This window comes from Microtus oregoni, unplaced genomic scaffold (assembly GCF_018167655.1).
Source record: "Microtus oregoni isolate MIOR12 unplaced genomic scaffold, Mior012 000072F_ref0000427, whole genome shotgun sequence".
Lineage (NCBI taxonomy): Eukaryota > Metazoa > Chordata > Mammalia > Rodentia > Cricetidae > Microtus > Microtus oregoni.
In genome coordinates this window covers 4,909,518-4,930,527 of record NW_024543979.1, presented here as the reverse complement: position 1 = coordinate 4,930,527, position 21,010 = coordinate 4,909,518, and the positions used below count along the sequence as shown (strand labels likewise).

General features: G+C 43.5%; 1 protein-coding gene across 1 annotated transcript; it reads right to left on the bottom strand.

Moving 5' to 3' along the window:
* Window positions 1–3,289: 3,289 nt before the first annotated feature.
* Window positions 3,290–11,832, bottom strand: Mepe (matrix extracellular phosphoglycoprotein). Its single transcript, XM_041641973.1, is given in 5 exon segments — window positions 3,290–4,582; window positions 4,585–4,652; window positions 4,655–4,697; window positions 8,533–8,601; window positions 11,746–11,832. Coding segments are annotated over 5 exon segments (1,560 nt in total).
* Between the last annotated feature and the right edge of the window lie 9,178 nt (window positions 11,833–21,010).

The following is a 21,010-nucleotide window of genomic DNA, read 5'->3' as shown; positions in this document are numbered from 1 at the left end:
CTGTATCTGTGATTCTCTTTAATTTGTTGATGTGAGATATCTATAAAGAAGAGTTCTCTTCCTCAGAAATGGAACTATCCCCACAGTACCAGGTTAGTAAGTCTGGACTGCCCACGAACCTACAGAGGACCCAAAAAATGATTTGGAAATCACTGGAAAAGACACCCATGATGGTGATTTCAAATATGGGTTCACAGTCATTTGAGGCCCTGTTATAAATGAAAACAATAGATTTCCTATTCAATAACCTTCTATCATACATGGAATTCCAAGGTTGGTGCCAGATCCCATCAGAATTGACTGCTAAAATGATTGCTTGGTTTAATAGAACACACCTGCTCCAGACTTTCTCTGCCTCATTGTCCTAAGCAAAAACGAAACAAAACAAAACAAAAAACAGCACAAAAAAAACCAAAAAAAACTTAAAATGATTTAACTTCTGATACTAATCTATTAATGACATAACATAATCTATAAAAATTCAAATATGGTGACAGCTATATTTCTAAGCTTGGGAAATGTGTAATGAAGTACCCCATAAACGTTACCGCACTGTCCACTGAGTGGCAGGCAGTGTCTGCTCGTAGTTTCTTCTTCTTGGCCTTTCTTATCACAGTCCATGTGTCTAAGGGAGCCTTTCTCCGCCCCACTCCCTTGAGCCCCTGCTCACCAGCACAGCTTCCTAGTCCTCTGATGGAGGGATCATTTTTAAACTTTAAAATACATGTTGTACCACTTAAGCTCATCAACTGCAGAGTTCTTATTTACCTATAGATATGTCTGTCTAAATGTGTAAATCTTAAAGACCTCTGCCTCATTCTGTGTGTGTACACATGTGTGTTGTGCATGAGTGCCTATCTGTGTGATAAATGTACATGCTCCGGATTGTGGAGTCTATGCATGCATTGATGAGGGTGTACATGCACATGGGTAGTGTGACTAGGCCAGAGGTCAACTTTGAGTGCCTTTCTCTGTTGCTCTTCACTCTCTCTTGGCACAAGTCTCCCACTGGACCTGGAGCTCATCAGTACATCCGTGCTGATTGGTCAATGAGTTCTGGGGATTCACTTGATGCCACTCACTTGTTGCTAAGGATCTGGGTGGGTACCCATGCTCTCCCCCTGTCCTGCCTTCTTCCTGATCACCTGTCCCTTTCCTTACATTATCCATCCAGTAAAGCCCGGGAGCATCTCCTCCCTTCTGTGCTTCCCAGAATGTTGTAAACTGTTTCAAGCTTAAGAAGCTCGACAGGATCGGGTAGTCTGCCCTGACAGACTGGAGTATTGGGTGGCAAATGGAAGGCAGACATTTATAAACAGAAAGACCAAGGAAAGTGGCCTGCAGGGAGCGCCCTGCAGGCAGGCAAATCAATGACAGACCACGTTGCTCCCGTGCCTGGTCATGGACAGTTTTTCTTTTTGGACACAAGGTGGCAGAGTGCCTCTACTTTTCTCATTCCTCCGAAGGCAGCTGAGAGAGGATGAATCTGTCCATTTTGGAGATCTATGTTTATTTATCTTTAAATGAAGATGGCCCAACTGAAAGAGGAGCATAGATAAAGTACAGCCTGTTTCACTGCAGAGGAACCCGTGCGCTTCAGCGGTTCTGGGTCTGTATGGGTGCCTCCATGTGTATGCTCACCTCAGTGTGATGTCTTGGTGAGGTCTTCCTTCTTTCACTTATAGAGAAGCAGATACACACACACATGTACACATATGCATATGTGTGTATATATGTATGTATGTAGTATCTATGTATCCCTCACCAGTGCTCTGAAGGTCTGTCCATGAGTGCTCAAACATGGGGAGAGGGAACAACCTAACAAGGGAATTGAGAATCGAGGTGTGCACTGTCCCCCTAGATAACAGACAAGACGGCCTTTGGAGTCCCCACACAGGAAGACCTAAGATGGCATTTTCTCTCTCCATCTTCTTGTGGTTATTTTCTCTCACCATCTCAACAGCTCCTATGCGCTCAGACCATTCCTGTAAAAGCCACTGGGTTGCTTTCAATTTTTTATTTACAATTTAAACTCAGTTATCATTTCTCTACTTAATTGCTTTCAGCATGCTTTTTTGGCCAAAATTATTATTCTTTTACTTATTTAAAAAAAAAAAAACAAGAGTACCAGGAAGCAAAATACAGATTTGATGCAGAACCCACTGGTCAGGTTGTCTGTTGTTTGAGTCTCCAAGGGACAGGAGGAATAATGCCCACATTTTCTTCTGAAGCTTACAGTCCTCCTTTCCTTCCTGGAAGCTCATCATTATGGGAAAGGAAAAGAATATTAGTGATGAATTCAGGCAAGCGTTGGTAGCAGCGATATACTGACGCCCGACATAAGGAGAGCTAGTTTTCTGGCAGACGAGGATGTTTGGCACAGGCCTGACTCTGTGGCCTTTCTATGCTCGCTCTGCCTTCCCCTTGTGGCCACACACTGGCTCCTGAGCATCCCAACAACATGCTCAAGCTAAGCCAAGGAGAAGGTCTGAGAAAAGAGAAATGGGGGTCTCTCTTGCCATGGGACAAACGCTTCCCTCAACAGGAGACATAAGTCCCCTCCCAGACCTGCACTACAAGACTGTCTTAGCCAGAAAACCATCTATGCTCGAGAGAGGGAGAAGACAGAGCTGGGATACTTTGGGAGTGGTCAATGCGTGGTAACTGTTGAACCAGATCCTGGTCTGGGCCTCTCGTTTCTGTTGCTCATTCCCCATCCCCCATGGCACTTCCTCCATCCTCTGCTTCTCTGTAGATGGAGTCAGAACCAGCAAAAGGGGCCACCATATTCGCTTCAGAAATAAAACTTGCTGCATAGGACACTAAACGCACAGCAGAGGATGGGCATAGCCAGCCACAGAGTGTGATCGGGGAAGTGTCTCGTGCTTGTCTGGGGGATTTTTCTCACACACCTTACCTCTCTCCTGGAGGCAGATTGAGATTGTTACCTCCTAATTCTGCCACTAACGCCAACAGTCTCCTAGCGATCATTTAACTACAGACGATCGTAGAAAAAGCACATTTATTTTCATTCTGCAGAGCAAACAACACACATCAAGGCATGCATGACATTCACCGGCTATTTTAAGGCGTCGCCTACCCAAATATTACCTACTAGATAAATTCTTAATGAAATTTTTATTTAAAAAGAGCATTAGAACTTTGAGTAGAAATTCTTAGAGCTATTATAACAGCTCAACGTCCTGGAGGTTTGTTAGCTTGCTCGGTTTCTGCTTTGTCCGCTCTTCCTCCAGGACAGGAGGAGAGGACTGGTCCAGGTTCCTGGGGGCTAGTCCCCCTCGCTCTCACTGGAGCTGCCGCTGGATGAGGACTCGCTGCTGTCTCTTCTGCTGAAACGCCGGTGGGCGTGGGGCTTTCGCGATGGCCAGGCCTTTCTCCATTGTGACATCCCTTTATTCCGGGTAGAACTGTTCTGCCCGTGGAGTACATAATGGTTTTTTCTGCTGTGTGTTATAATCCGCTCATTACTGGGAACGTTAGAGGAATCTCCTTTACTTTTAACCTCATTACCAAGACCGTGAGAGGGAAGACCCGGGCCCTGACTATCGCCTTTGCCGGGAAATCTTTGTTTTTCAGTCAAGGTCACTTGCTTCCTGTAGGATTCTTCTGTGTCTTTCCTAGAACTGCCTTTGCGGCGCTTAGGAATCTCATTGTAACTGGCGCTCCCGGCGCCGTCGGTGCTGCCCCCTTTAGGCTTCTCTTTGGAGGGGACTCGTGGATAGTGAAACTCTACTTTCCCTTGATGAGCATTTAGGCTGCCAGCATCAATTCTGTTCCCTTCTTTTCCAGGGAGTTCCCTAAAATTAGTGCTGCCTGTGATGTCATTGCCGCCCTCCACCAGGCTTACACCAGCAGCGCCTGCCCGTTGTGTGGTTTTGTCTCTGGTTTCAACAGCATCACCGCCATGTGTTTCTCTCTTTGGGATCTCGTTAGAACCCAGTCCACTCGTGTGGGGGTTAACAATCTCAGATTTGCCAGAGCCTGAGAGGCCTGTGCGACGACCTGAGCTTTCTAGAGCTGGTCCAACAGCACCTCCTTGGCCAGGAATGTACGTGAAACGTTGGCCATCCCCACTGAAAGGAGGGACATCGTTATCACCCCTCGCTTGAATGTCTGCGGAACCGCTGCCTTCAAAGTCACTGGGGATCTTTCTGATTTGGGGGTGATGTGTTGGGTAGTGAGGGCTTCGTTGGATCTGGTGGGTACCTTTGCTTTTCACTGGGCTGTTCTGGGATAGCAGATTCCTCTGTTGAATCTTTTCATCTTTCAAGTGGTCTCTCGCATCACTGACTTCCTCTGGAATCATGTTTGGAACACTCTTAGGTTTCTTTGTGTTTTTGTGCCTTCGTAGTTCACTCCCAGTCACCGGTCTATCTAAAGGCTGCGTGATACTTCTGAGGAGAGCAGCGCTGTCCGTTTCCTGGTCAGGCAGGTTCAGGACGGCATCCTCTCCATCCTCTGCTCCATTGTGCCCCTTGGGCAAGTCCCCGTGGGCGCTGCCTTTGTCGGTGGTGACATCCTTTTCATTCATCATCTGTGGATTTACAAAAAGATTTGGTTTTTTTTTTTTTTACTATTTTTGTTATTTTCATTGGCTTCAAAAAGAAACAAGCCTTTCCCTTTTTTCTGGTAATGATTTCTTTAGGTGTCGACTCATAATTTCTTCCTTTGTCAAACTGGTGAAGAGCAATATTGTCTCTGCTTTTTTTTCTTTTTCCCAAAGTAAAATTTTCATCATAAAAAATTATTTTATGTTAAATTTTAAAAATCCAGTAATTCATAGAAAGTGTTTAAAACCTAAAACATATTTAGTGAAAAACCCACAACTCAATGTGGATGGATGGAGCAAAGCAGGTTCATGGGAAAAGAAGAATGAAATAGATTTAATGGCCATGTAAGATTCGACTACTCAGAAGCAAAATGGTGAGACCAGTTTTAGACTAAGTAGCAGAATCAATATGTTTTTTGACACATTTTGGTGTGTTAGTATTCCTTGAGTGTGTTAACATCTTGGTTATGATAATTAAAGATTTGAATAGATGAAAGTTCCCATATGGAAAAAAGAAAGATCATCCAAATGCTTACATCTATATGAGGTGTAAGGAAGATCACGGAGATGATAAAGTAGTTCAGGTAAGCACGGGCCTTGGCGAGCTGCACCGAATGAGATCACAGAATGCCCAAATGTTTTCAGTCTTATTGTTTTTAATGTGTGTGGATGTTTTGCCTGTATACGTGTCTGTGCATTGTGTCGGTGCCCACAGAGGCCAGAGAGACCATCAGATCCCTTGGAAGTGAAGTTACAGATGGTTGTGAGTTACCGCATGAGTGTGGGAAGACAAACCCTGAACCTCTCTCCGGGAGAGCAGTGAGTGTTCCTAACTGAAAAATCATCTCTGCAGATGACAAACAGTTACAAATCTCTCCGGTGCTCACTAAAATAAGTGTGTCCCAGAAGGACCCAGGCACCAATCACATAAGCTCCCATCCCTCTTCAGGCTGGGTGAGCTGCAGAGACATGTGATCCGGGGAAACATGTGACCTGGCAAGTCATGTGATCCAGGGAGGCATGTGACCCGAAGAGACGTGTGACCCCAGGATGCTACTTTGTTTCTTTGAACATCAGACATCTCACCACAAGATTAGAAAATGAATACATTTCAGGATTTTTAAAAGAAATAATCTTGTTTATTGATAGAATGCAAGCAAAGTATCTATCACAGTGTCTCACCCACCATGGTCTTTATCAATGACGCTAGCTATCCCTCCACCAGGACCGTGTGGATCTGTGATGTCATGCTAGCTTGCTTCCCTACAGAGCGGCAACGCTTCCTCATAGGAGGCACAACTGTCCTCTCACGTCTCACATCTTGTGTCATGGCAGCTAACTGTGAACTCCATCTTCATTCCTTTCCCTATGTTCTGAATGTCACCCTTTCACTGTGGCTTGTGCAAGCCTGTGGCCACTGATCACACATTGTCTAAAAGATAGTCTTGACATTCTCAATCTCTAATTAAGAACACTAGGAGGGTGTGTACAAGAACTAGTTCCAGGACAGCCTCCAAAGCTACAGAGAAACCCTAACCCTGTCTTGAAAGAAGAACAAAAAAAGAAGAAGGAAGAGGAGGAGGAGGAGGAGGGGGAAGAGGAAAGAAAAAGGAAAAAAAGAAAAGAAAAATTAGTATAATATATTAAGTTAAATTCAAATTTTAAAATTCTTAATTTTTTCCTGTCTACTCATAGAGAAAATTTTGTCCCATTTTTTTTGTGTGTGTTTCTATTAGTCTTTTTTTCTACTCCTTTTTTAGAAAGGTAACATGCTTGCTAATGACTGATGTGCATTTAATTGGAGGAGAAAATAAAACTGTTTTGTATAGAAGAAAACAGACAAGGTTTTAATTTTGCTGTAAGACAGTTAAGCATTTGTCTGAGAAAATATTTTAAAGTACAAAGAGCTTCCTGTTCTGCGTGTGCCCAGGGACATGATTTCCGTCTGCCACCGGCTGCACGCTGCATGACCGGCTGTGAGTCAGCGGCTGCCCTGTCCTCTCCTTCCTCCCATGCCTTACTTCATGGCAGTCTTTCTCTGGAGAACAGCCTGCCCACTCACTTCTGTCTTCTCAAACCTTATCACTCCCCCACGACCGGCTCACGGTTCCCATTGTGTAGGTCTCCCTGAACACCAGCCTGGAACTAACTTCTTTCCACTCACATGACCCTTTCCATGACCTGTCTTGGGTTCTCATTTCAATGTCTCTTTTCTGTCTTCGTGTTCTGAGAGAGGAGTTGTGCTTTCTTGGTTGGTTCAATTGGCGTTATAACTCACACAGCAGGAAGTGCTGAAAACATGTTGCCCCAGAACCAAAATTAGCTAACTGCCTTGGAAATGGCCGTACGAAGAAGACCTAGCTGAGGCAAATAAAATTCTACAGGAAAAATCTGAATTCCAGGGGAAACGAAGCCAGATTTGGAAAAGTAAATCGTCCTTCGGTTGGAGGTATTTTAAGCTGTGTGAAGTTCTACGTGCAATTCTGCAAGAAGCCACTGAGTGAAAGAATTATTGTCACACCCGTGGACAAGTGCCTCACTCTTCCCCTTCGATGAAAGTGGACATGGATGAAGTCATCTGTGGGAGAAGTTTAAGATATGGAGACGTGTGTCACTCTTGACAAGACGGTCTGTGATAGTAACTTCCTTCCCCTGGAAATCTACACGGTCCCAGCACATGGTAGGATATGCTCAGAAAAACCCCTTGTGAAAAGCAGTGCTACCGAAGCACAGTGAACTGACAATTGCAGGCCCCTGAGGCCCACCAAGGCCACGTTTGCAGAAGGAAGTCCTGAGTCAGAACATGGCTTGGGCCAAAACAGTGGATGGGGGTAAAGGGAGGCATGGAACGCAGAGTTGCATAGCACCCTGGCTTCAGAACCTGACAAGTGTCGGGCAGGGAAGAAAGGCAACATCCACAGCTGGAAATGCCAGAGCACTTTGTCCCTGTTGAGCCCCCTTGCTAGTCCAGACGGTCACGGGAGGGTCTTTCCTTGACCTTTATGCTACTTTCAGAGTAGACATGTTTTCATGGTGACCCTTATAAATGATGCAAAAACATACACCATTATGTTAAAGTGGTTTTTGTCTTAAATTTTCTGTATTTCTTCCTAATACTACAAAATATTTCTTTTTAATTTGAGAGAAGTCTAATTTTGCATCTGACAATTGGTAGTACTTCTTAGAACCACTGGAGGGCAAGTGTTGGCCGCCCTAGAAGACAGCCACCTCATGGGCTCTCTTTTGTTTACATCTTGAAATATATTTTCCTGCATGTCCCTGTCAATTGTTTGTCATACCACGGTGAATCAATATTTCAGTGGAATTGCAACATTGGGAAGCACTTCCAGAGTAGAGTGGAGAAGCCATGAGAGGAAAGACAGGTTTCCCTGTGCTCACGGCTGAGGTCCAGCTGGTACCGCCCCTTGAGTATTCTGGCTTTTAAGTTTGATATTCAGACCCTTGTTATTTTCAGCTGAGAGTTTCAGGACATAGAACTGGGATTTCCAGGACAAACCATGGCCGAGATTAGCTGTAATTTGGTGACATGCAGATCTTGATAGTATTTCTTGTATTAATAGCTTTCTTGATGCATGTAGAAAACTAATTCCTCGTGAATCAGTTCTCTATGGAAGCCTGTTAACCAGCCTCCTCCCTCCTTCAGTATTGATTTGCTTTCATATACCGCACACACGGGGAATGGCGTTTGCTAATAACAATGTTCCAGAACTCTTCCTTATCCCTTTGAAAATTGTGATTTCAAGGATGGCATCACACTGGGACAAGAACATCAATATGTGGACATTTTTAATTACCTGTTGTAGGAATTACAATGGACTAGAATGTGTCACAATTCTGCTGGACACTGTACACCCTTGCCTAAGAACCCAAAGACATTTTGGTAATTAAAATGTTCTCTCATTGCTTTTTCTTTCTTTACAGAGCTAAAATAGTTATTTGGGAAGAATGATTCTGTTTGCCCTCTGTTGTTCTACACAGCCCTGCCTGGCTTTCAGTCTCTGGGTGAAATTCTGCAAGGAGACCAATGACTCAACTCCACCAAATAGAACATTCTTTCATTCATTTCTTCGAACAACAAATGTCTAATTTCTTTTTCTTTCACTGGATTATATTAATGTAAAAATCATTCGGACTGAAAGAGGCTCAGACCCACTTCTCTGTATATTAGGGAAAAAAACATCATTTTCCTCCCCACTAGATGGCAGTGCCATCTCGGCCATGGAATCAGATTTCAGCATGAAGCAGCCTTCCCACAGCATGGAAGGGGAAAGGCAGGCCTGGGGCTCCAGAATGGGAGTCATGGTCATTGGAACGCACAGGAAAGACGTTTTCAAGGGCAAACCCGAGAGGTTTAGTGTAAGAGGTAACTCCAAGTTCAGGAAGTGTGGTGATGGTGAAAGCCAACACCTGTGTTCCAATATGATGGTGCCAAAGAACTACAGCGCCGACATCAGTTCTGCCTGTAAAGACGCACACCCACCATAGCCCTGCATGTAAGGGTGCACAGCAATGCCTCGTCGCCCACCGCAGCCCTGCATGTAAGGGTGCACAGCAATGCCTCGTCGCCCACCGCAGCCCTGCATGTAAGGGTGCACAGCAATGCCTCGTCGCCCACCGCAGCCCTGCATGTAAGGGTGCACAGCAATGCCTCGTCGCCCACCGCAGCCCTGCATGTAAGAGTGCACAGCAATGCCTCGTCGCCCACCGTAGCCCTGCAAAGGTGCACAGTGATGCCTTGTCAATCACATGGCACACCGTTTTGCTCAGGCGAGAGAGAATGATCAGTGTGGAAGTGTTGATTTTTTTCCTGAGGGTAGGTGGCTCATCTACTGAAGCTTACTGAAGTACACAAAGACCAGACACAAAGGAACACATACAGGTAGTTGTCTTGGGTCTTGGAGTTGAGGCCTTGTGAGATGTCACACAAAACAAAGGACCTAAGAATTCTGGGACAAGTTTTCTGTGAACAGCATAGTGTAAGATTCTTCCAATCTTAGTGTTTCCATTTCTTTATTTCCTTTGGAAACTTCTCACTTCTCACTGATGTGGCAAAGGGGACAAATGAGTGGCTATACAGTGCCCTGTGTGTGCTAAAGTGGAAGTCAGCACCATGATGGACCAGCCACTGACGAGAGAGATGTCCCAGGGGAGATTTAAAACAAGACAAGCAGTCGAAGGACCACCTCACTCACCTGTCCTATTGGCCTAAAGAGTGCTTTTCCTGAACAACACACAAAGACTTGGGATCTTGTTTATGTGTCTCTACTCTAATTGATAAAAATAAAAAAAAATCACAGAAATATAAACTCAAGTGGTTAGTGAAAGTATCTCATTAATTGGTCTACTATTCTGCTTCATTCCAGAAACAAACAATTGGTTTGTCAATAACATCTTCTATTTCTAGGACACAGTGTATTTGCAGAGAATTTCCTAGTTAGCAAAGGAAGAAGAATATAGAAATAACTTGGCTAGGTATAAAAATAGGATATAATAGCATGAGTGTTTTCTAACAGAGCATGCTCATTAATGTTTGTGTTACAACATGTACTTGTGACATAGATTAACCCCGTATAGGTGCTGATTCATTGTGACTTGGACTAAAGCCTCCCACACTAAACTGCGTTTGATGGATAGTGATCGAATATCACTGCTTAATCTCCCTCTTCTCTTTACTCACACTTTAAAACTGTTTGAATCCAGGTCATAACTATGACACGTGCACATGGCTTACTATATGCTCATTTTTATACCAGCAGCCTATGATCAGATAACTGAGGTAACTGTTAAAATGGAATGTATACATCTGTGAGAAAAGATGACACTACAATTCACAGTACCCAATTTTGTCCCTGTCACCCTACTAAGACTCTTTAATTTGGAATCTGCAGTCCTCCCTACTCCTCTGACACCCACTTGGCAGTTGCGCTGAACTTGACAGTGGCCCTGTAATGGATATGACATCGTCTTCCCTGAGGAGGAAAGCTGGCAGCCTCTTCTGACTGGAGGTCACCTGATTGATGTTGGCCTAGCACTTTACTGGAAGCTGGTTAGAAAGGACACTTCAGCTCTTCCCTGGAATGTGCGGCTCAAAATAACTCAGCTTTGGTTGGTTGGACTGAGTCGGTCAGCAAGACCCACTTGACCACCAGCCTGCTTCAGTGCAAGCCTGTATGGTCCTGACTGGCCCCATGGGGATCAGGTGGGACTGGCTGGTTCGGTAGGCACAGCTCTTACCGCAGTGTAGGGCTGTGCACGAAGGGGTTAGTGAGATTCCCTCATTTCTGCTCTTTCACCAGATGGTTCATCCTGCCAGTCTGGTTACCCAACAGCTCTCCCACTTACTCGGGACCTATATTTAAGTATGGTCAGCAATGGAGTGAGTACTTGTTTCCATAGTTACTCAACCCACAAGGTTACTCTGGGAGCTAGGATGCTGGTAAGACGTTATCTAATTAGCTCCAGGTCTGAGTTGCAGAAAAAGTCTGTAGTGCTCAACTTTGTCACAGGATAAATTTGTCACATCCTGAGTGCTCAACCGGTGAGTCAGAAGAAGAAAAGTCACAAGAGGCAATAGAAGCCTGATCTAGGTGAGATCATGGGCATCGGTTCCATTTTAGCCTCATCAAAGAACATGTTCGACAAGATGCTGCCAGATAGAGTCTCCTCCCAGAGCCAGTTATTTGCAAAATGCACTTAGCTAGCTTTACACATTCATGTGAAGTTCCTCAAGGCTCTGGTAAAATATTACCAGGTTGTTTTTGATACATGATGGTTCCAGTTTTTGAGCATAGCTCACTAATCCGGGCTGACTTGCAACGCTGTGACTGGGTACTCGTTTTCTCAGAGATTCATAATAAAACAACATGGCACCCTCCTATGTGGCAGGCTTCTGATGTGCACGCTCAGAGCTTCACATTTTAACAAACACTGCTTAAAAACGAGAGAGAGAGAGAGAGAGAGAGAGAGAGACAGAGACAGAGACAGAGAGACAGACAGAGAGAGACAGAGAGTGAGAGACAGAAAGAGACAGATACAGAGAGAGAGACAGAGACAGAGAGAGAGAGACAGAGATAGAGAGAGAGACAGAGACAGAGACAGAGACAGAGAGAGAGAGAGAGATTATGTGACAAGTCAATTAATTTGTAAATGCTTACTGGTGCTGCCCAGGTCACACTGAAGAGGAGCAGTCCTACACATGTGACCACAGTCTGCATCTTCACAAGTCTCCCTGAAAAAGTCATGACACCTCTCTTAAGAAAGCCAGTTAGGAGCTGCAGGCATGAACACACACATATGCAACATCCTTCCCTGAGAAGTTAATTTCCTTTTAATATATAGATTGCATACCTTGTATATAATTACATCTATACAATTATCATCTACACAAATATATGTAGTTTGCACAATTAGTTCATAGTTAAGAGTTAATATTTTAATCTATTTTAATGTCTGATTATTGTCATATAAAACCAAAAATCATCAAATATAATTAATCTACTAATCAATTAATAGAAAATAATTTTACAAACATAATTATTTGCATTTTCCCCATGTGCTTAGTAAATTATCATTAAATGCTTGTACGGTTGAAAGTAACAGTAGGCCAACATATCAGCTCATAACTGAATCACTTAGTGTGTCGAGATGGCAGATATAAAGGTGAGGAATGGAATCTTATCAATTCCAGGCTAGCACCCTAGTGCACATCTTCACACCCACTAGCAATATGTCTGAATTCGTAACTGTCGGGGCCAGAGAAAGAAACCACCTGAGCAATTTTTACTGTAAGCAAAAGTATGTACTAAGTATTAAAAGGAGATAAATATCATTCTGAGAATTTTACATGTTTCTTTATTTGAATCACACAACAAAGGTATGAGCTAGGTGGCTTTACCAGTTTTATAGACAAGGAAGGAAGCAGACTCGGAAATGACTATTGATGAGCAGAACTGGGGCTGGTATTCTTGCAAAGAAGCACCAGAACTGGTACTCCTAACCAAAACTCTATGCCACCTCAAGTAAGACTGTTCTTCCATTCAATTTAATAAAAGTCACATGCAGTCAACTTTAAAAAGACCCTATGTTATATAAATTTCAATAGAGTAATCTTTGGAACCCTAGCATTTAGTTACAGAGTAAAACACATGTGTATAGTGTGATAGATATTTCACTAGGACCTAGTGAGCTCAGCTAACTCAAGGAGCAATTACAAAGAAAACTTCCAGCACTGCTCTAGATAGCAATCTGTTGGTCTTGGTGAACATGAAATATTTTACTAACACATAAACATTTAACAGCCGATATGGAAATAATGTGATTTGTTGGAGAAAGTACTTTTATGGGCAAAGTATTTTAAATGTTCTTACAACATTTAAACATTTCATAGTAAAAGCATACTCAAGAGAATAATGCAACCAAGATATATTGTAAAATCCTATTATGTAGTCTTCTAACTTAACATTACCTTAAGGATCTAAATTGAAATTCAAGCTATAATTTTGACTTCTAAGCCTTGTAGACTAGGGCAGGCTACACATTTGTCAAGTAGCTCATTGCCCGTAGACGCCTCAGTGCAGTGTTTGTAAAGAGAAGCAGAGCTGGCTTCTCCTGTGTCTGGGTTCTCAAATGGAGTCCTGCTACCAGTTACCTCGGATTTTGATGATAATGACAATCAGCCCGAAGGCCAATTTTCTGCCAAGATACGGAGTTGAGTTAATGATGTCTAGCACCTCACCTATTGTATAGAACAAAGCACTGAATTTAGACAACTGTGCTCAACTGAGAATAGCCCCAGCTGCTCTTATTTTCAATTAACCAGACCAGGACAGTGAAGAGACTGAAAACTTAAGCAAGCACTTTCAATAGCAAGCAATTCTCTGTGAGGAGCAATGAGAGACAAGTTACCTGGCGTCATTGACCTTTGGCAAAGCTCGGCTTCTTCAGGCTCAGCAGTCCCTGGGTATTTGCTGAAATTTAAAGTTTGTTAGAGCCCCCCAGTGTCCAATCAGCATGGCCCACTCAATGCCAGTGAGGCATCTGTCACAAGTGCCCACGTATGACCACAGGGGGCAAGGTAATTTTAATCTAAAAATGTTCTTGTGGTGAAAAGCTGCTATCAAATGTTCCAGGGAGTAGAACAAACAGAAAATTATAAATATCACAGTTTGGACATTATGCTGCCAGATAATTAAAATTGATTTCAGAACTATTAACTAGGACTGGGTGAATAGCTTGCATATTTACAAATAGAAAATATTTGTAAACCAACAAATTTATGAATGGAAGGCATTTTATTAAGTAAATTTGTAGTTTTCATTGTGTCTGAATGGGATTCAGAATCTGTTAACAACTACATTCTGAGTGTCTACTCCATGGCAGGCATTGGAGAAGCCTCAGTGGATGAAACAGAAACTCATCCTGTCTCATGGGACTCACCACCTGAGGAAGGAATCAGACAACAAACTACGTTCTATTAGATGGTGTTGTGGATGAAGTTGAAGTGGAACACTGCAGGGGGAGATCTCAAACACTGGGAGGAAGGAGACGGGACTGAAATTTTACTTAGAGCATCCTCAGAGGTCCTCACTGCAAATGTGACTTTTGAGTAAAGTCTTTGATATGGCTTAAATGTGTGTTATGCTCCAAAATTTACACTGTGAAACTAAAACTCCCATGAGATAGGATAGAGCTTTAGAATCTAAGTTATCAGGTGAGAACTTTCCTGAGTAAGATTAAAGGACTGAAGGAAATGACCTAGACTTCTCACAGTCCACCTGTCTGTCACGTGAACTTTCATCCTCCTCACCACACCCCCAGGAGGAAGTCACGAGACACCGTATTGGATGGTGGTAAAATTATCTTCCACTCAACAGTGAACCTTCCAGCACCTTCTTTATCTTAAACTTCCCAAACCTCCAAAGCCACAAGGAGTCAGCACAGTGAGATGCCAACTTTTGTTCTCTTTAGATACCAAGTGTGAGGTCGTCTGTTACAGTCGTGTAAACTAAGCAACCCCATGACTTTGCATAGGAGAACATTCCAGACAGAAGGTCTAGGAAGATCCAGCTCTGGAACAGGGGCTTGCTGGCTATTTCCAGAAGTCAATTAGATACAAAGAAGCCACTTAGCTGGAGAAACTGAGCAAGGGAAACAACAGCAAATACAGTGAGACAGGAATTAGATAGCGAGGACCAGGGACCTGCAGGTCTGTGCGCTCTGCCCTAAGAGGTAAAGTCCTTTCAGGGTTGGTTTGGAGCTGTGACATAGAGGGGCTTGCCTACTCTACATAGGACCTTGGATTCAGTCTCATTACTACCAAATAGAAATAAATAGGTGAAATTCAATTAATTATTAATTTAATTTAATTCCAAGTCAAGAAAGCTGCTAGAGGTTTTGAGCAGAGCTGAGACTGAAATCGTGAAGTCGGGACAGAGTAAAGAAGGCAGCCCAGAGTTCCTGCAGTGATCGAAACAAAGGCCAGCAGGGCTCCAGGCAGACAGAGGTAGAGGAGCAAGGATAGGCGGTCATGTTCAGCATGGTCTCAGCAGAAAGCCAATTGGACTGGCTGTGTGGGGGAAGTTAGCACCAGAGAAGCTCGCACCAGGGGGAGCTCGCCAGGAGACTCAGACTGCAGGATGATTTTGCCTTATTATAGGAAAACTGAAGTTACTTTTTATTGAAATGGGAAAATATTCAGAAGATACTTTTGAAGAATGTGTTGTGGTTTTAATTTGGATGAAGATTTCCCTTAAATGGTTAGGACATTGAGTCTGTTCTTCCTTTCTGGACATTGAGCTCGTTCTTCCTTTCCTTGGTGGTAGCAGCTAAAATCAAACTGTAATTCATGTTCATAATAGGGAGGTTTTATTTGATCTAAAAATATAGTAACGCCTCGTGGGATGACTCATATTAGGTTTATGTGTAAATATACCAGTAAAAGATTATGTAAGTTTTTAGACTTATACTTTATGATAAGAGCTACTTATGCATAAATACAGCTTTACAACCAATTATAAATAATATGTAATAAATTTTATGTACAAATCTCTGATTTTCCCAAACTCAAATAGGCAAAAATAAAATAAAAAAAGCAGAAAAATGAGCAGTATATCCCTAACACAGTTTTGGTTTGGACAATGATGGTTTTTCTAATTTAGGCCAAATTCTTCTTGTTTTGTACAAGTTCTGAGGCTTTCTCCCAGGGATCCTGAGTTGCTCTTAAAGACTTGGAGGAGCTTCAAGCTATTGCATGTGAAGAGAACGGCAGCTCATTTGGAGCCATCTAACTGAACTTTAGAATATTTGATCACTACAACCCTCATAGTCATGGACTGAAACACACCTAAGCTCAAGCCCAGCTCCATTATGGTTTTAGTGACAAATTGCTCCAACAATGAAATTGAAGTTTTTTGGCCTCCTTCCCTCCATCCAAGCATTATACTAACTAATCTAACCCCGGCAACAACTGTGATGTAGGTAATATTATTATCATCATAGTTTTTAGTGACGAGACAAAGTGCTTTGGGGTTTTTCCCTAGGTTACATAATCAGCAAGTAGAAAAGCCAGAAATGGCGTAGGATATTTGGCTAATGAAGGCCAGGATGCTATAGGGACACATAATGTCAGCATGAATACTACCAAATCCTGCAAGGTGCTTAGCCCACTGTCTTTATGCCTGTCTCACCTCCTGTTAACGACAACTGTCTGGGACCCAGGAGGAGCAGGTGCTTCTGCCCCCTGTTGCCTGTTGGTTTCCTGACCAAGTCTTCTGTGGTTTATCTAATGGACACACAAAATCATAGAGGGAAATGACAGAAGTGAGGTTTAAGGACCAGAGGATGTGTTTCTCTAGACGTTATACACAGCTGGGACACCAGTTTCATTGGTGGTGAGGATTTGGGTGACAAGGGACAAAACTAATAAGAAGATGGAAGTCAAAAAAGAAAAGCAGTAAGCAGAAGTGAACCAAAATACAAATGGTAGAAAAGAGAGCAGGCGGGAAGAAAGGTAAAATTCCCATTTGCAGCTTAGATATTCTATTAAGTCCGTGATAGATTCAGTAAATTTGACAGTTGACAGGCTATGCAGATTTTGACAGGCTATGCAAGATTTTGCACTGTTCATAGCTTCAACAATTCACACAGAGATTTTGTTTGTGCTTCATACACAATATAGACATCGAACGGCTTTTCATTGCCATAGTCTTATAAGAATTTCATATGGATACAAATATATTTTTCCTTTGTTTTTCTTCCTTTCAAAAGAATGTTCCTCTCTATGAAAGTGATTGCCTATTAAATTAATTAATATATAATATAAAGTATATTATATATTTATATGATTCTGGTCTGAAAGTGTATGAGTGAGTTCTAGAAGAAGAAAATTCATAGAATTTTTTTCAGACTCAAGAAGCAACTCCTTATCCTACCACAGAGCAGACTGAATGGAGCTAAATATACATGTTCTCAAAACTGAAATGAATTCAAAGAAAAAACATCCAACTTAAGTCTCAAACTTAGAACCTACAATTGACAAGAGCAAAAATAGTGAGACCCCTTTCCAGCTAGACGTTTGGAGGGGGGCATTCTGGGAAGAGGCCGCTGAGTGTGTGAGTGTCCCAGGAGACGGACGCTTTGCTTCTCTTCTCTTGGACACTGTCCTCTTTGCTGACTTTAAAACAAACGAGCAAACAAATTTGTCCTAAAAGTTTTGTTTATAAATTCATCCTGGAAATCTTGTCCTGTCTCAGAAGAATAAGGTGCGTTTATTTTAAATATACTCATTCGTAAGTATCAATATTCATCCTAAGCTACAAAAATGTTGCTCTTTAAAACATCACTGGCAGCCGGGTGGTGGTGGCGCACGCCTTTAATCCCAGCACTCAGGAGGCAGAGGCAGGCGGATCTCTGTGAGTTCGAGACCAGCCTGGTCTACAGAGCTAGTTCCAGGACAGGCTCCAAAGCCACAGAGAAACCCTGTCTCGAAAAAACAAAAAAAAAACAAAACAAAACAAAAAAAACATCACTGGCAGCCCACTTCTCATTTTCCTCCAAATGATTCTTCTCTTTAGGAAGCATTATCTTTCCTCAGCATCGGGCATTTCTCTCCAGTGCAGCACCGTGGAGCGCCACAAAACAGCAGGAAGCTAGTTGTGTCCGTTTCTCCAGACCACACACCCCTTCAGCTATTACTAGCGAAGAGAGGGTATGTCAACATAATTTACCTTTATTTTTATATTAGAAGGAAGTTTTCTTGCAACTTAAGATAACGACTCAAAGGGTGTAGTTAGAATGTAATTATAATGACACCAGCCTTTTCTCCAGGACACGGTGACATTGCTGGGAGCGGCTACAAAGCTCTGATCTGTGGCCTCCAGGGGGGCAACACTGCTCACTCTCAGAATAGGATTCCTTTCAGAGGCTGCTGTTCTGCATTGCGAGCCCACAGGAGGCAGAATGTGACTCTCAGGGGACGCATATTAACACCAGCTTACTATACCAGGGCACATCTAGTTTTCTCCATCCTTTAAGCTGGCTTGTTTGCATTGTGTTGTCTCAGCTCAGCTTCAATGACCTCCTTGACTCCTGGGGATCCAGAGTCATTCTGCCAGTTTCTGTTCCAGTTAGCTGTTGCTATTAACGTATTATCTCAAGACTTCTTTTGAAAATCAAAGTTAAAGTTCTTCAAGGGGGGACTATTATGAACAAGAAAGCATGACGGGAATCAGCACCAGCCTAGAAGGTGTCGGTGTAGAGTTTATATTACAGCAGTAAACTAAACCATAGAGAAATGTGTTGTGTTCTCCAAAGCCTAAACCTGGGTTGACATGTAGAACACTTGACTGAAACATGGGTTGATGAAACTTGGAAAGACTGGAAAGTAGCAGAGGGATAGAGGGCTATCAAGACAGGGGACCAATCCATCTTTTAAAAGCAGCTACTTTGTGGTCCTATTGATATTCTCAGGTCATCAACTCACATCCTGCCTGTCCTGCCCTGCCTGCCTGCCTGTCTGTCCTCCCTGCCCTGTGTGCCCTGTCATGCCTGCCTGCCTGTCTGTCCTCCCTGCCCTGTGTGCCCTGTCATGCCTGCCTGTCTGTCTGCCTGTCTGTCCTCCCTGCCCTGTGTGCCCTGTCATGCCTGCCTGTCTGTCTGCCTGTCTGTCCTCCCTGCCCTGTGTGCCCTGTCATGCCTGCCTGTCTGTTTGCCTGTCTGTCCTCCCTGCTTTGCGGGCCCTGTCATGCCTGCCTGTCTTTCCCCCAGTGTCATCTGAGTAAAAATCTTTCAACTTTTTCTCTTCAGCATTCACCTTCCGCCTCTGTACAGTCCACCTGCTCAACTCTGATCAGAGCCAGCCCCTCAGCATCAGACTGTTCTGCCCTCTGTCACCTGTCACCTCTGGTTTAGGATTGTCTTGTAATGCTAGGAACACAGAGAACTGACATATTACTGCTCCTGTGTGCTCTCTGTATGAGTAACAAGCTGTCCAACTCCATGTGAGCCTATGTTTCTCTGCTGGTGGAATCAAGTTAAATGGAGTGTGTCAATCTAACCGCTTCAGCTTCATCATGGGACTGTTACAAAGCATTCTGGTGTTTAGTAACCATGACACCCCAACCAGGTCTAAGAGTATGCAGTCCTGGAAGGCTACGTTTCAGTAGGAGTGGAGAAATGAAACCCACGAATTATACCATTTACCAGAAAACTGAGTTATTTTGGAAAGCATAATGACTAAGGTGACTTGGCTTCCTGGTAGCTTCAAAATGTCAAATAAATAGCTAAACAAACAAAAAACAAAAGACACCCTGAAGTCAAGGACTGAGGGATCAGTGAAACTCTACAGCCAAGAAGGAAACCTCTCAACAGACAGACAGAATGTGGAAGATGAGACTCCAGGAAGGAAAAGTGATGGAGGCTTCTGAAGCTAAAGTTCAGCCTCTAAAGAGGAGAGAGAAGAGATGGGCCGGTTCTGAGTCCCTTAAGTGTGTCTCACTGAGCAGTAGCCTGGGACTGGGGGAAGGAGTTAACGGTGCATGGGGGTAAATTACCCAGTAAGACCAGAGCCTCTGCTTCCAAAGTTCATGAGCTCTGTACCATATAAACCTGCAGGAGAGAATCCTGGCTCTGAAGATGCTGTTCAACACACAAGCCTTAAACCCTGGTTGCTTCTAAGCAAACAGTGATGTACAAGGCATATTTTCCAACAGCGAGGCTGGCACTAGAGATGCCCTGCCCATCCACTGTGGATGCCCACACGACAGAGGGTGCTGTAAAATGGTAAAGGGCACAGAGCCTAAGCCAGCCTGGCACTGCCTAACCCTGCCTGGTTGTGTGTGATGTGTTTGGGCCAATTGTTCACCGATAAAGTTGAGGATGATAACAAATGGGAAACTGAAGATGTTTATGAGTGATCCATTTAGAAGAGTATAAGATAATCTTGTATATGTTCAAAGTCTTGAGAATGGGAGTAGTATTGTGCTTATACAGGGTAAGTCACTGTTAGGTGGGGAAGGAGAGTGGAGAAGAACCTCACCATGCAGACCATGTTGGCCAGGAAGCTGCCATCCTATTACATCAGCCTTCTGGACACTAGGATTACAGGCATATGCCACCCTTCCTGGCTAATTCTTCTTAAAATAAATACTGAAATATTGATCAATCTTCATGATCTCTACAAACTCCTCTTCAGCGGTTTTACAAAGAGTTGCGTGCATAACACACACACACACACACACACACACACACGAACCACCAAGGATAAGAATAAATGTGGCAGAACGTTAACCAGTCATGAGTTTGATGTTTAGTGTTAACTATCAACCTGAAACAATCCCAAACCCCCTAGGAGATGGCTCTCTGAAAGGGCCTGTGAGGACTATCCTCATTTTAACTGAGACGGGAAGACTCTCCCACTGTATGCAGCACCGTTCCCTGGCTGAAATCTCAGCCTCTACTGGTGGAGAAAAAGAACTAAACTGCAGTGTGCTCCCGTCACTACTGGCTGATTGTGGATGCCATATGACCTGCTGGATCAAACCGCAGCGGCCTCGGCTTCTCTGCCAGGAGGGCTGACTGTTACCCTTCAACTGTGAGCTGAAATAAACACCTTCCCATTAAGATGTCTTCCAGGGCATTTTATCACAGCAACGGAAAAAGAAAGGAAGGCAGTGAGCCAGGTGCCGGGTGTAGTGAGGGTGCTTACAGAAGGCCTCTTCCGTCAGGGACTCCCATTCCGTCAGGGACTCCCATTCCGTCAAGGAGTCTTCCGCCAAGGACTCTTCCGCCAAGGTCCGTGAGCTGGTGATAATGGAACTGACCGCACCCAAACTGAAGTCATTCTGATGAGATTCTACATTTTCATGTTCTGGATGTCTAAACATTGACTATGTGGGCTCATATGTTTTACAATGTATAAATTAA